This window comes from Phyllopteryx taeniolatus, chromosome 3, assembly GCF_024500385.1.
Source record: "Phyllopteryx taeniolatus isolate TA_2022b chromosome 3, UOR_Ptae_1.2, whole genome shotgun sequence".
Classification (NCBI taxonomy): Eukaryota; Metazoa; Chordata; class Actinopteri; order Syngnathiformes; family Syngnathidae; genus Phyllopteryx; species Phyllopteryx taeniolatus.
This window is the reverse complement of record NC_084504.1, coordinates 29963363-29978751: the sequence shown is the minus strand read 5'-3', so window position 1 is coordinate 29978751 and position 15389 is coordinate 29963363. Positions and strand designations below refer to the sequence as shown.

General features: G+C 43.4%; 1 protein-coding gene across 1 annotated transcript; it reads left to right on the top strand.

The window, feature by feature from the left end:
- Positions 1-1601: 1601 nt before the first annotated feature.
- mat2ab (methionine adenosyltransferase 2Ab) lies at positions 1602-7512 on the top strand. Its single transcript, XM_061768471.1, has 9 exons — positions 1602-1851; positions 2671-2748; positions 2839-2961; positions 3600-3712; positions 3802-3945; positions 4793-5011; positions 5095-5277; positions 5382-5515; positions 5878-7512. Exons 1-9 carry the CDS (start codon positions 1758-1760, stop codon positions 5978-5980), a joined length of 1191 nt encoding a protein of 396 aa, XP_061624455.1. The 5' UTR covers positions 1602-1757; the 3' UTR covers positions 5981-7512.
- The last annotated feature ends 7877 nt before the right edge of the window (positions 7513-15389 follow it).

The window sequence follows — 15389 nt, the reverse complement described above, 5'->3', positions numbered from 1 at the left end:
CTAAAATTGTGGTACCACTAGTGGTACGCAACAGAATCCCTCCCTAGATACAGTTCAGTTTTTTTTAAATTTTTTAAATTATTTCTATTTTGGGACAATACATATGCATTTTACATTTACATTACATTTTCATTTTAATGGAATTATTTTAAGCGCATGATCTTAATGTTCAAAGTGTGCAAAATGTTGCAGTGGCTTACAATAATATTAAATATATGCTACAAGTCAAAAAATTGTAAAGAGTTTGTCATGGTATTGAATGGAGCAGTGTCTCCAGGCTTTGGATTGGTAGTGTACAGTGTACTGTCTCATTTTTGATACGCTTGGGACTACTATGCTAGTGTCGCTAATGTTGGTCATGATGGTGCTACTTGGAGAGTTAAGGATTGTTTTCAGGTGGTATTGCGTATAAAAAGTTTGAGAACCACTGGCCTAGGCAAAATGACGTTGCAGACCTGAAATGACAATTGCGGATAGGAAGAATGAAGTTGCGGATATGTGAAATGTTATTTTTGACAATGCAAAATCGGATTACATTTACTGTAAGTCTACCACCATCTGTCCCTCCAAGTTCCTTTCCTGGATGCCGTACTTACCCATCACTTCTTCATCACCCCTATTACCTTCACCAACATGTCCGTTACAATCTGCACCAATTACGACTCTCTCTCTGTCTGGGATGCTCAGAACTACTTCGTCTAGCTCCTTCCAGAATTTCTCTTTCACCTCTAGGTCACATCCTACCTGTGTGACATAGCCACTAATCACATTATACAGAACACCATCAATTTCAAGTTTCAGCCTCATCACTCGATCTGATACTCTTTTCACCTCCAAGACATTCTTAACCAACTCTTCTTTTAAAATAACCCAGACTCCATTTCTCTTCCCATCTACAGCATGGTAAAATAATTTCAACCCTGCCCCTAAACTTTTAGCCTTACTGCCTTTCCACCTGGTCTCCTGGACACACAATATATCAACCTTTCTCCTAATCATCATGTCAACCAACCGATCCGGTATGGAATTCTTTGGATGAACGCTGATATTTGTTTGGCAAAGTTTTAAGCCGGATGCCCTTCCTGACGCAACCCTCTGCTTTTATCCAGGCTTGGGACCGGCCTACAGTTTGCACTGGCTTGTGCCCCCCCATAGGGCTTGCATTAAAACAGCTCAACGCTATATTGCCACAATTCAGTCTTCTTTGCACGTCTTCAGCAATTATCTTCAAACATGTATAATGTACTGTATTTAGAAACAAATCTATGGTTTTATTTGAACATATCTAGTTTTGAATTGTCTTTAACAAAGAACATGGCCTGCAGACTAACTGTAATGTGGATTAGTGAATCTTGCTGTGTTCTTGTTCTTGTCTGGTCTTGTTTTCTATTTATTGTGTAAAACCAGTTAGGACTTAATAGTGTCACCTAAATCACCATAGTTCGGGGAGGAACAAATATGTAGACAGTTTTTTGTTGTTGTTCATTCGAGGAAAACGTGCCAAGTACAGTACACGGACACCTCCCATTCAGACGCGTCATTGGTATGGTCCGCTTCCGGTGACGTCACCACCTCTGATTTGATGGCATAAATATCGGAGCTGTGCGCCATGAGGTTTACTCGGCCTGTGTGGATCTTTGCAGTCACGACGTAGGGCTGACCTTCGTGGAGCGTCACCAGTACAAGCGCACTCTTCTTTGTGGCCATTTCCGCCCTCACACCCTTTTTGGTCTCTTCGCAATCATCCGCGGTGAACGATGATGAACGGCCAGATGAATGGTTTTCACAACTCTGTCATTGACGAGGACTGCTTCTTGTTCACCTCGGAGTCTGTCGGGGAAGGGCATCCCGGTAAGTGCACGCTGACCGTACTGCCCACTTTATAACGCAATTAGCCGACGACAGGCAGTCGATTTGTAGCTGTCAAAGAACATTTGACATATGTAAATGTGGAGTTGCCATGGTCTGTTCGTGTTTTAATGTCGGCCAAGGAAATGAGGGGCCGGTCGGCTTTAGCAAGTACACGCGCCTCTAGCTAGCTACCTAGCTAGCTAATCTCCGCTCAGTCGAAGCCTGCGTTTTTTTTGTGTGTTTTTTTTTTGTATGGTATTTTCTTTATTTCCGTACGTATTTTAACATTTTTCACGACGTATAACTATTCCGTGTTATTTTTTTTAACCCTCTGTTTTCTCGAGACGCGGTTGAGTAAGCACCATGACTGTGCGTGTGGGTTAGGTAAGCAGCTAACAATGTGCGAAGGAATGGGAGTTTTAATTGGTTGCAGTGGTTTCAGTCGCTTTGCTCAATAAATACATGGCGCCAGTTCGCAACCAAAGTATTTTACATCCGGAGCAGGTCTGGAACAACCCTCCGAACAGAACTCTGTGTGTGTGCAAGCACTAAGCGAAGGAGGTCAGGGAAAATGTCCATTTGACGTCAAACCCCGAACAGCGTGGAGACTGTGTGGGGTGGTCGTCTGCCCTTGTGGAGTTGCTTTCCTGTCGCCGGTTAAGTGCGGCCCCCCACCACATGAGCACATGTTTGAAATGGCGGCTCTTTCAGACGTCGGGCCACTCCCACCGAGCACACTGGCTGGACTTTGCATTCACACTGTGCTTCGCTGCAACCTTGTAATTTAGCTTGTTTATTTTTTTTCTCCGTTATTTTCAGACAAGATCTGCGATCAAATTAGCGATGCGGTCCTTGACGCCCATCTCAGGCAAGATCCCGATGCCAAGGTTGCGTGCGGTAAGACTAATAAAGCCTGTCCTTTCATATAAACTCTTGAGCAAATATTTGCTTTGATTACATTATATTACCTGCTGTGTGTTCCAACAGAGACTGTTGCCAAGACGGGAATGATCCTGTTGGCTGGTGAGGTGACCTCACGAGCCACAGTGGACTACCAGAAAATCGTGCGGGACACTATTTGCCAGATTGGCTATGATGACTCCGCTAAAGGTGTGTTTGACATGTCTCTCAATGACATTTTGTTTTGTTTTTCAAAGGAAATTAAAGCGTTTTTGTTTGTGGAGGCAGCACTTTAGTGCAATTATGGGGCGTGAGTGCGGAAGAGCTCACTCACCGACTCATTGACAGAAATGGGTGGATAAAAGGTTTAGTTGGTTATTCAATAAAACACTTGATAGATGGGCAGGCACTCCAGATATAACTATTTGTATACAAAGAGTATAAAGTCAGTTTTTCACAATGCAGTGGCACCTCAACTTACCAGTTTAATTCATTCAAAGCTCGAAACTGAATTTACTCTTATCAAATCAATATTCCTCACTGAAATTGTGACTTTTGGCTATCCTCAAAAAGCACACTTTGTTACATTTTTGATTAGACAAAAAGCATTGTACTGTACATAAAATATAATGGAACAAAGTGGTTATATAGTGCATTTACTGTAGTACTTGTGTTGGAAATGTGCCTTTTTAATGGGTGTGTCCTAGTGACTCGTAACTCAGCTTTTAGCTTGCAACACAAAGCAAAAAAGACGGAGCGACGGCTAAGCGTCCACTACGTCCCCTTTTTAGGTAGAGCATCTTGTCTGCTTTGGTTTGGAGTTTAGAAATTGTGTTCTGTGTGTGCAGGCTTTGACTACAAGACCTGCAATGTCCTGGTGGCCCTGGAGCAGCAGTCTCCTGACATAGCTCAAGGTGTCCACGTAGACCGCAACGAAGAAGACATTGGCGCAGGGGACCAGGTCAGTTTTCTGCTCATCCTCTTCTTCAAATATCTGTTGTTTTTGAAATGGCGCGTGAGCATGTCTGGTTGTTTCCCCCCACTTTCAAGGGATTGATGTTTGGATATGCCACCGACGAGACAAAGGAGTGCATGCCCCTCACAATTGTGCTCGCTCACAAACTGAACGCCAAGCTGGCCGAGCTGCGGCGCAACGGCACTCTGCCGTGGCTCAGACCTGACTCCAAGACGCAGGTAGCTAGCTATGTCCCGTTGGCCCAGACCAGGGATGACAAAACTTTCCACTAAGGGCCACATAGAGCAAAATGGAAGGAAGGGGAGGCCATGTCACCTTGTTTGAGACACATGCTCAAGCCACTGCCAATATATTTGAGTTCAACATGTGCTAGGCAGTTAAACATAAAGGAAATAATCTCAACTTAGTTATTGGTAAAAATGAAAATGTTATTAGTATGTAGTTAATTTTAAAGATTCCACCTTGACTTAACATTTAACTCTTTACTTTTTTTTAAATCTCTTGTAATATCCAAAATTGAAAATAAATAAAAAGTAGGGTCATATCTTGCAACAGTTAAATACAATTACTGTTCAAAAGTTAAATGTTTGATTAAACTTTTTACCTTTTTAAAAAGTGTATCTTGTAACAGTATTTTTTTTATACACTAATAAAAATTTATATCTTGTAACATATGTCACTTTCTCATAGCAACTGCCCCCCGGGCCAGAGTTTGGGCACCTCTGGTCTAGCCTATTCTATTGTACATTGTGACATTAAATAAAAAGTAGTCATATCTTCTAACATCCAAATTTGCTTACTATACCCCATTATTTTCACGAAACTTATTTTCATTGTCTTTTTTCACCACACCTTTTAGAAATTAGTTGATATATTGTCATTGGTTGAAATAACAGTTTCATTATTTAAAAACGGTGCTATCTTGTAACATTTTTACCCTTTTCTCATAAACTGATGTGTACTAGATTACGTGCGACAAATTGTCCCGGGCCCAGACTTTGGAGAGCCCTGGTCAAGCCTATTCTACTGTACATTTAAGCTGTCATCTCTCCGACCTCCTCTCAGGTTACCGTCCAGTATCGTCAGGACCGCGGCGCCATGCTCCCGGTGCGCGTGCACACAATTGTAATCTCTGTTCAGCATGATGAGGAGGTTTGCCTGGAGGAGATGAGGGATGCCCTGAAGGAAAAAGTCATCAAGTGTGTTGTCCCCTGTAATTATTTGGACGATGACACCATCTACCACCTGCAGCCCAGTGGAAGGTTTGTCATCGGGGGCCCTCAGGTAATTGAAGAGCACGGACCTCAAGAGATGTTGTAACTTGAACGTTGCCCAACCGTTTTAAGCCTCGTCGCTCCATTATTCAGGGCGACGCCGGACTGACGGGGCGCAAGATAATCGTCGACACTTACGGCGGCTGGGGGGCCCACGGAGGGGGGGCGTTCTCCGGCAAAGACTACACTAAAGTGGACCGCTCTGCTGCGTACGCCGCACGCTGGGTTGCCAAGTCTCTGGTAAAGGCTGAGCTCTGCAGGAGAGTCTTGGTTCAGGTCAGTCGGGCACGAGACCGCATTGACGTTTAGTCTGCGGACGCCTCTGACAGTTTCGGTTCCAGGTGGTCTTGCACCATGTATAATGTATGTTGCTGTGTTAGGTGTCCTATGCCATTGGAGTTGCCCACCCCCTGTCCATTTCCATCTTCCACTATGGGACCTCCAACAAGAGTGAGCGGGAGCTGCTGGACATTGTACGGAAGAACTTTGACCTCCGTCCTGGAGTCATTGTCAGGTAATGTACGACCTGAAGCCTCTGGCCGTTCACCGGCACTGCAGCTTCTGGCCTCTTTGCTTTTATTCCTCTGGCTTGGCGTCGTTACGAGGGAGTTTAGTCTACTAGTAGCTCAGAGTTGCATGGTGATAGCGCAGAATGAGTTTTTGTAAGTTGACTGGGAAGTTGCTGTTACAACATTGCTCAGATGGTAGGCGGGGTAAGTGACTCATTTTATTTTCTCCCACAGTCTTCACTAGCTGGGTGCAAAATGGCCCCAAAACCCATCCTGAGTTTGGCCTGTGTGAGGTTGAATGTGTGCATCTGATCTCGGTGTGTGTGTGTGTGTGGTGGCTGCTAAACCTGTTGGTTATGTATTCTAGGGATCTGGATCTGAAGAAGCCCTTGTATCAGAGGACAGCAGCCTATGGCCACTTTGGCCGTGACTCCTTCCCATGGGAGGTTCCCAAAAAGCTCAAATACTAAACCTGTTAAGCTTTTCGCCCCCAGGCTTGTTGGTGTATACTACAGAGAAGCCTCCAAGATTCAGGGGGTGAAATGCCCTTAGCTGTCTTTCTCTTTCTTTCCCTCTCTCAAATGATTCACCTGCCACATGACTCCCCATTTGTCCTGTCTTGGTGGTTGCATTATCATGCTGGCTACCTGAAGGCATTTATTTTTTGTTTTTGTTTTGTTTTTTTAAATTACTGACGTTCGAAGAACTTGTCCCTTCTCCTTTTGCTCGTCACTGTGCTAGAGCCTGATTGGCTGCAGTTCTCGTCGTTTAACATGAGTCTAGTCTAATAGTCTGTGGGACAGTGGTGGCTTGTATTTCTGTAGTTGGCCTTTGTTCACTGGTGCTACTATGAGAGAAGCATGTCTGACCTGCAAAGTAAATGTTAGCCTTGTCGCTTAGGAGGATCCTCGGATCTTACCGAGCAACATTCCTCCTCGGTCAGTCTGCTACAAATTTCCCATCTTCCACTAATCTTTTTATTTTTGCTAGTATTGCTCCTTGTCTTCATGGAGGATGTTAGAGAGCCACAAATAAATAATGGAAAGGTTGCTGTTAACGAAATAAAATGCTATGCATTTCAGGCTCAAGAGCCAGCCAAATGTTAACACTTTTAAATTTCTCCAATGAGACGAATGGCCCACATCCCGCTGCAGACCTTTGCTGTTTTCTGACGTTATACAGAAAAGTCAGAGGCTGCTATGTCACTGCTCTGGTCTGCAGAGGTGTTGGATGAACTTGAAAGCGTTTCATCGCATTTGGATTTAAAAAATAAAAAATTCTTGAACGCTCCTTTTTAAAATAAAAAAACAAATGTAATAAGCCCCCCTGGACTCCGCAGGTGTATTGATGGCGGGTGTAGTTACAGAGAAACCTGATTTCCATCTTTATCCTGCTCTGGAGTTTGTCAGTCTTATTGGATATCAAATGTCAACACTATTTATTTGTTCTCTGGAGCTCAGTGTGGATACAGAGAAGCTGAGGCTTCAGAAGGCAGCTTTAAAAACACTTAGTTACTGAATCTTGAATTCCTTTTGACTTGATCATTTGTTTGTTTGCTTGAGTGTCCAGAGTGTTGTACAGAAAAGCTTTGGTTAACCTCAAAAACAAATGGCAAATGTTGGACTAAGTTTTTATTTTTGGACTACACATTTCTTTTTTTTTTTTTTTTTTCCTTCCTCCTTCACTCCAACTTTTTTTTTTTTTTTTAAAAAGCCTTTGCAAATCTTTGGCTCTGACAAATCTTCATCAGTGCGATGGCAACATTTGGTTGGTGTAGTACAGAGAAACCAGCCTTGTTTACATGGCCATCCCATGTAGTGCTCTTATTGCCGGTCATAATCATTGGCTACAGTAAGTGTATACGTGCCTTTTCAATTTCCTCTCACCCTTTGCTTCTCTTCCTCACCCCTCATATGCTTCGACCAAGAAGACGCAGCTCAATCTGTAATGTGCTCCATGTTTAACGCTTGTGCTCTGTAATAAACGAACTACTTGCAACGTCTCATTGTCAACATGTTTTCACTGTACAAATTCATTGTAGTTTTCACACGGGATGCAATGAAATGGGTTTGAGTGTAATTAAAGAGCGGTCCTAAAGAGGGTTGGTGTCAGTCACATATAGAAAATAAAGTAATGCTGTAAGACAAACTGCAAGTTTTTATTGGTAGTTTGACCAGACTTATGCATGTACAGGGATGAATTGTGAGCAAACCACTAAATCTTTTCCACAAGTGATTTGAGTCATAGATTCCTTACTTTTTCACTTAAAATGTCACCGGGTAGTGTGATTAAATGCAGCAGATCTGTCACATGAAATTTAAAGACCCATAACGAACTAAAAGGTCATGGCGTTAATAAAAAGGTTAACATAATTACAATCTTTATTTTCGTTTATTCTATTTATTTCTGGCAGAACAGAACTCCATAAAAACAAGGTACATTTGGTGGTAGTGTCTTATTGTTGATCTGTGGCTGCGAACACGAGCTTCGGCCACAGCTACTTGGCTCAAAGAAAGTGAATACTCTAAAATGCAGTGTTTTGTTGTGGCCTGACCACCTTCATGCTTCATGAATGACCTTGTTGTTGATTGACAGTCGAAATTGCCGAGTCACGGTGAGCCTGTTGTTGATAAACAACTCCAGACTCAACATGGCAAGCCCTCTGGGTAAACATAACAGGATGCAGTGTTTCCATTCAAATGAATCACTGCTCTGGTATTAAATAAATTTTCGCTAGCGACTATTCACAAAAGGTGTAGACTATATCTAAGTTTTAGGTTTAATTGAGTTTACTAAATTTACTGAATGACATCATTATAAGGGACAGACACCCTGGTAAAATTAAGAAAACGGGCACTATTTTATGTTCATGAAAGAAGACTCCAATCTGATCAAATGTTTTCACTATGAGCATTTTGTAAATTATAAAATGTCTTTTCAATAGGCACCAATAGCTAGAAATGACCCTTAAGCAAACACTATTAGTCAAATAACTAAGCACAAAATGAAAAGCATGAGAATGAGATGATTATTTTTTTTCCCCTACACACCTGTCAGGCCAGATACTGTGCATTGCCAAAGTATTTGCTGACTTGCCTTTACTTTTTAATTTACGAAGTACATTTATAAGGGAGTGGCTTCAGTACTTCTGTCAGAACCTGTTTTGCGCAGGTTTCAGTACTAAATGCCAATACTTTTGAAATCTATGGAGTTTGGTGTGGATGAAGTTGATTGACCTGCACAAAAGTTCTGACCTCAACCCAGTAGAACACCTTTGGGATGAATTAGAGGAGAGACTGAGAGCCAGGTCTTCTTGTCCAACATCATTGTGTGACTTCACAAATGCGCTTCTGGAAGAATGATAAAACAAATTCCTATAAATACACTCCTAAACCTTGTGGGAAGCCTTCCCAGAAATGTTGAAGCTGTTGTATCTGCAAAGGGTGAATGGAATCATATTAAACCTTTTGGATTAAAAATGTGATGCGAGTCAAGGCAGGTGAGTGAATATTTTTGGCAATATAGTGGAGGTCAGGTGCATACAGTTCTTGCGTAATTCTTCTCATCCAGTGACTTCCTTTAATTCAAACCCAAACGAGAATGTTTCTACATGGAGATAGTGTCTTCCCAAAGGAGATATTTAATCTGTTAACAAAGAAGATTGTAACAGTCCCAGTTTCACACGGTCTCAAGGTCAAGAAAGTTGTCAGGGAGAAACTGGGCAACAGCTGTCGTTTGGGTCAACTATTTTCTCTTTTGAAGCCTGAGAACCGCTTGGATTTAGTTTCTTTAGTCTGAGTCCTGGGGAATTTGGGCAATGATGTTAGTTGCTTTGGAATACATTCGCCAAGGTGTTCTTTCCATGTCCACATACAGTGGGAACGGAACGTATTCCGACCCCCTTAAATTGTTCAGAATCAGAATCATCTTTATTTGCCAAGTACGTCCAAAAAACACACAAGGAATTTCTCTCCGGTAGTTGGAGCCACTCTACTACGACAGACGTTCAATTGACAGAGCGTGTAATGTCTCCAAAGACGACTGAAAAACAAAAACAATCATAGAGAGCGCGTAACCGAGGCGTCCACACGGGAAGGCGCCATCATGGTATTCAGTCTGTCATATTGCAGCCATTTGCTAAAATCATTTCAGTTCTTTTTTTGCCCCTCATTCATTCAGTGCCAGCCCTCCCAGTAAACATGGATATTTGACTTCTAAAGCAGTCAGTGGCACTGAATGTGTTAATGTATACACAGCACCCCATATTGACAGAAAAAAATGGAATTGTTGACATTTTTGGCAGATTTATTAAAAAAGAAAAACTGAAGTATCACACAGCCATAAGTATTCAGACCCTTTGTTGTGACATTCATATATTTAACTCGGGAGCTCTCCATTTCTTCTGATGATCCTTAAGATGGTGAAAAATTGAAGGGGGTCTGAATACTTTCCGTACCCATGTAACTGTTAGACGTCAATGTGGAGCAGAACAAAATGAGCCTAAATTCCAGGTCAAAACCTGTACTTGTATTTTGTTGAGCTTCAGCAAAGAATAATTGAACACACTCCAAATGCATGTCAACTACCACATAAAGGTAGAATACACCTGAGTAAATACTGTGGTTACCATTAAAAATCAAGGTTGTGTCATTTCAAATATGTCTACAAGTCATGGCCTCTGCTCTAGTAGACAACCTTCCTTAATTAATCGGGGGTATGTTGACAACATAAATATATATATTTTCCTTTTTTTCAGAAAAATATACCAGGTGATGCCACTAGCTCACTGGAATTCCCTTACTCGAGCCACCACCAAGCAGTACACTGTGATTCAGTACTTTGCACTCTGATTTACGTATAGGAGACCAATAGTTATTTGAAATAGTCGTAAATACAGTAGTAGTAGTAGAAAGTAAACAGTGTGACGTGTGTGTATAGCCTCACTTCACTCACCACCCCCTCGTGTCTCTGCCCTAAGAAACTTACTTACTTGGTTACTTGCTTACTAACGTGCACAATGGCACACCCAGGCAGTTACATTGCTAGCATAACTTATTCATGATGGAGTATTGCTAAACACGAAATGTTACTGGTTTGATTTTTTTTTTGGAATGTACTGTACAATTAATTTAAAAAAATAAGAGAGGCGATCAACTTACCTGACGACGTGGTGAGAACGCTGATGTAAGCGTTTTTTTTTTTTTCCATAGCCCAGCCATATGCAGCCACCTGTGTATAGGATACAACCACTGTGATTGTCTCAAGAGCTGTCCAATTCCTTCTTTTGTAGCTCACTGGAGTTAAAAAATCCAGCCCAAAAACTAATAATCTTCTTCGCGAGGGGCTGCGGTGTGAGAACTGCAAACTTTACTTTTAAACAATGCTTTAATCTTTAGACAAATTGACCCATCAGAACCGATTAATGAAACCTGCATCAAACAAAAGACTGTACACATCAGCACTGAAGCGCAAACTAAATCAATGTAACTTTGCCAGAGCATTTTTGCTTGTCTGCTTTGGCTATGATGTTGAGGCAGATGTGCAAATGATATGTTACAGTGCAGAAAGTTAGACGATACAAATAGAAATGTAGCGTTTATACACTTTATTTCTATTGGAACATGAACTTAACATTTCTTCGTCATCATTTGTGTGAATAGAGTGCTCCTCTCAAGTAAACGCCTTACTTCAAATAAACTACTCGCTGCAGTAGGGTAAATAAACACCCCATGCAACTGTTTGAGGAAATACAGTATTGAGCGGTCACGCCACCAGATCCTGTTTTAGCAAGGGATCACTTGCACATTTCCCATGTTATTTTTAGCTTTATTACACTGACACTGACACTTGTCGCACATATACTCGATTACATGGTAACTATTGATCCTGCACATGTTCCGTTACAAAGCATTTGGAAGATGAGAAAACATGAAGACATCAGCCTGCTTTAAAACTTGGATGTACTGTATTTTGAATGTCGGGTATGTGGCCCATATAATGCCGCATATACATTTTACCCTGTTGACCTTTGACTGTGAAGTCATTGATTGACAGTTGTTGTTTTGTTTTTTTCCCTTGTGTAGGACAGATGGCTTTGCATATTAAATTAGATCACTGCAGTTACAATATATCAGGCTACAGTATATTTGTGCACAAGTTACATTATCACATTCTGACTGCCATCCTTACAGTGTAAATACAGTTGCCTGGCATTTCCACTACTGCAGTGGCTCACTTAAATGTTTATATTTAACCGGTCGTGTTCAGTCTGGGGCTGCACTATTGCGCCCTTGAATGGGAAACTCCTTCACTCAGATTAAAATACCAGGAGGAGACCCACTCCCAAACGTAGAGCTGAGAGGTCAGTCTTATATTTTGCTCCTGAAACAGTTTTCAATACGATCAATTGCAGTTCTTACAACCACAATAATAAACATTGTTAAAATAATCCCTCTCTGGCAGTGTCAATCAAAACTGTGCATTATTTTCTTTGTAAGGGGATATTTTTTTGGGACAACTCACAAAGGGCCTTGGGCCTTCCTGCTGGCACACAAAATCAATGAGCAAAACATAAAAAATCGCCATGAACTGAAAGGGTCACTGTCGGGTCACTCACAGCGTGCCCGCTGGTGGTCAGCACCATGCGGAGACACAAGCGCAGACTAAGGTCAGATATTTTCTCGAGGTCGGTGACATTTCCTGCAGGCTTAAGGTGACAGCTGATGCAATATTTGTCATGGCGTGATATCTTGTGAAAGATTGAAGCCCAAGGAGTGTGTACTTGATCACCCCATGTCTTCTATTTAGTTAGTATAGTAACATTTGTAGTTTAATGCCCCCACAAAACTAGTTTATAATAATTTTATAATTTAAAATAAAAAAAAGACCATGTTCCGCGCCTCCATTGCTGCAGCCGACTGGAGCTGTGGCCGTAAGTTGGTCGTGGCGGCAATCCCCGAACCCGTTGGTGGACCCAGCGGTGTGGGACTCCTGAGGCAGCTGATGGGTACCGGCTGGCCAAGCGGAATGCAGCTTTGGTGGTCGCTGAAGCAAAAACTCGGGTATGGGAGGAGTGAGGTAAGGCCATGGAGAAAGACTTCCGGACGACTTCGAGGAAATTCTGGTCCACCATCCGGCGTCTCAGGAGGGGGAAGCAGTGCACCATCAACACTGTGTATAGTGGGGATGGGGCGTTGCTGACCTCGACTAGGGACGTTGCGAGTCGGTTGGGAGAATACTTCGAAGACCTCCTCAATTCCACCGACACGCCTTTCCATGAGGAAGCAGAGTCTGGGTTCTCTGAGGCGGGCTCTCCTATCTCTGGGGTTGAGGCCTTGCCACCGAGGAGCTTTTTAAGCACCTCGGTGGCAAGGCCCCGGGGTGGATGAGATTCGCCCGGAGTTCCTGAAGGCTCTGGATGTTGTGGGGCTGTCCTGGTTGACACGCCTCTGCAACATCGCGTGGACATCGGGGACAGTGCCTCTGGATTGGCAGACTGGGGTGGTGGTCCCCCTTCTTAAGAAGAACCGGAGGGTGTGTTCCAACTACAGGGGGATCACACACCTCAGCCTCACTGGTAAGGTCTATTCAGGGGTGCTGGAGAGGAGGGTCCGTCGGGAAGTGGAATCTCAGATTCAGGACGAGCAGTGCGGTTTTCGTCCTGGCCGTGGAACAGTGGACCAGGTCTACACCCTCGGCTGGGTCCTCAAGGGTGTGTGGGAGTTCGCCCAACCAGTCTATATGTGTTTTGTGGACTTGGAGAAGGCGTTCAACCGTGTCCGTCTGGGAGTCCTGCGGGGGGTACCAAACCCCCTGATACGGGCTGTTCGGTCCCTGTACGACCGGTGTCAGAGTTTGGTCCGCATATCCGGCAGTAAGTCGGACTCGTTTGCGGTGAGGGTTGGACTCCACCAAGGCTGCCCTTTGTCACCGATTCTGTTCATAACTTTTATGGACAGAATTTCTAGGCGAAGCCGAGGCGTAGAGGGGGTCCGGTTTGGTGGCCTCAGTATTGCATCTCTGCTTTTTGCAGATTATGTGTTTCTGTTGGCTTCATCAAGCCGTGATCTCCAACTCTCACTGGAGTGGTTCGCAGCCGAGTGTGAAGCGGCTGGGATGAGAATCAGCCCCTCCAAATCTGAGACGGTGGTCCTCAGTCGGAAAAGCGTGCCGAGACCTCTACGGGTCGGGGATGAGATCCTGCCCCAAGTGGAGGAGTTCAAGTATCTTGGGGTCTTGTTCACGAGTGAGGGAAGAATGGAACGGGAGATCGACAGGTGGATCGGTGCAGCGTCTGCAGTGATGCGAACTTTGTATCGATCCGTTGTGGTAAAGAAGCAGCTAAGCCAAAAGGCGAAGCTCTCAATTTACCGGTCGATCTACGTTCCAAGCTTCACCTACGGTCACGAGCTGTGGGTCGTGACCGAAAGAACGAGATCTTTACAAGATACAAGCGGCCGACGTGAGTTTCCTCCGCAGGGTGTCCGGGCTCTCCCTTAGAGATAGGGTGAGAAGCTCGGTCATCCGGGAGGATCTCAGAGTAGAGCCGCTGCTCCTCCGCATTGAGAGGAGCCAGATGAGGTGGCTGGGGCATCTGATTCGGATGCCTCCCCGGTGAGGTGTTCCGGGCACATACCACCGGGTGGAGACCCCGGGGACGATTCAGGACACCCCGGAAAGACTACGTCCTTCGGCTGACCTGGGAACGCCTCGGGATCCCCCCGGAAGAGCTGGATGAAGTGGCTGGGGAGAGGGAAGTCTGGGCATCCCTGCTACTGCCCTCGCGACCCGACCTCAGATAAGCGGTTGAAAATGGATGGATGGGTGGATTTAAAATAAAAGTGAACTGCCGGTGTGAAAGGTTTGAATGCTTTTAGTGATATGCATTTAGATGCAATAATATAGAGTCAATAATAATATAATTTGCAGCCTAGTACACGATTGAATAAGAGATTTAGACAGATATTCTCCATTAGCTTCATACTTTACACAATTCAATTCCATTAAAATGTGTTTACAAGAGGGCTAGCTGGTTGTAAAAGAAGACAAAAAAATAATGTGTGATGACAATGATGTTATGTCTGACAATAACACTGTGTATAAATGCATTTACCGTAACCAGCACAACTGCTGCTTTGTACATTACAAGATTTATAGTGCTTTGACAAGAATTGATGTGTCTCCTGAGGGTGTTTTGTCAATGTGAGGGACAGCCTCACATGTGATTAGGTACTTTTCAGCCAATTACTGAACCCAGCAATTCCTAAGACGCATACTGGTTGACAAGTGAAGCTGAAGAAGAGGTGTCTCCATCTCACCAATAGCAGAGCACATCTGGATCCTCCTTGAAAAGTTTTGCGTAACATTCTTGACCCTTGGACCCCAACGAAACCCAACTTGTTGGAAAAAAAAAATGTCACTCCTCGTTTGATTCGGTAAACTTCGTACAAAATGCCACGTTAATCATTTGTTCCCCTCCGAAAATAGTGTGTGCATTGTGTTACTTCTAGAACAGTGCAACATTCTTACTGCAACATTACTGTTGGCCCCAGTATGTGCCTCAGGGAACTTTTGGGTTGTAAACATCCAACTGGTTCAGATGTGTAAAATTACATCCAAGTGAGAAAGTGTCTGTTTTATGTAGAATTGAAACAAGTTTCAGCCATATCTGATCACAATTAATAGAAGTTGGGACGTTGAAACATAAAAGTGTGCGATACTGGAGCATCAAGTGCTTTTGGTGCTCCCAATATACACTAACTGCACTAAAACTATATCAACAGTTTATCAACTATAAAAAGCATTTCGTGGGGACACAAAAGTAAGTTTTGAAGAATAGTCACACATTTGATGTCCAAACACTTCAAAATCAAAAGTATT

Excerpts from the sequence above, each read along its gene's own strand:
- mat2ab (XM_061768471.1), top strand. The coding sequence starts at position 1,758 with ATGATGAACGGCCAGATGAATGGTTTTCACAACTCTGTCATTGACGAG. Across the intron at positions 1,852-2,670 it reads TGTCGGGGAAGGGCATCCCG|ACAAGATCTGCGATCAAATT; the intron begins GTAAGTGCACGC and ends CGTTATTTTCAG. Across the intron at positions 5,516-5,877 it reads CGTCCTGGAGTCATTGTCAG|GGATCTGGATCTGAAGAAGC; the intron begins GTAATGTACGAC and ends TATGTATTCTAG.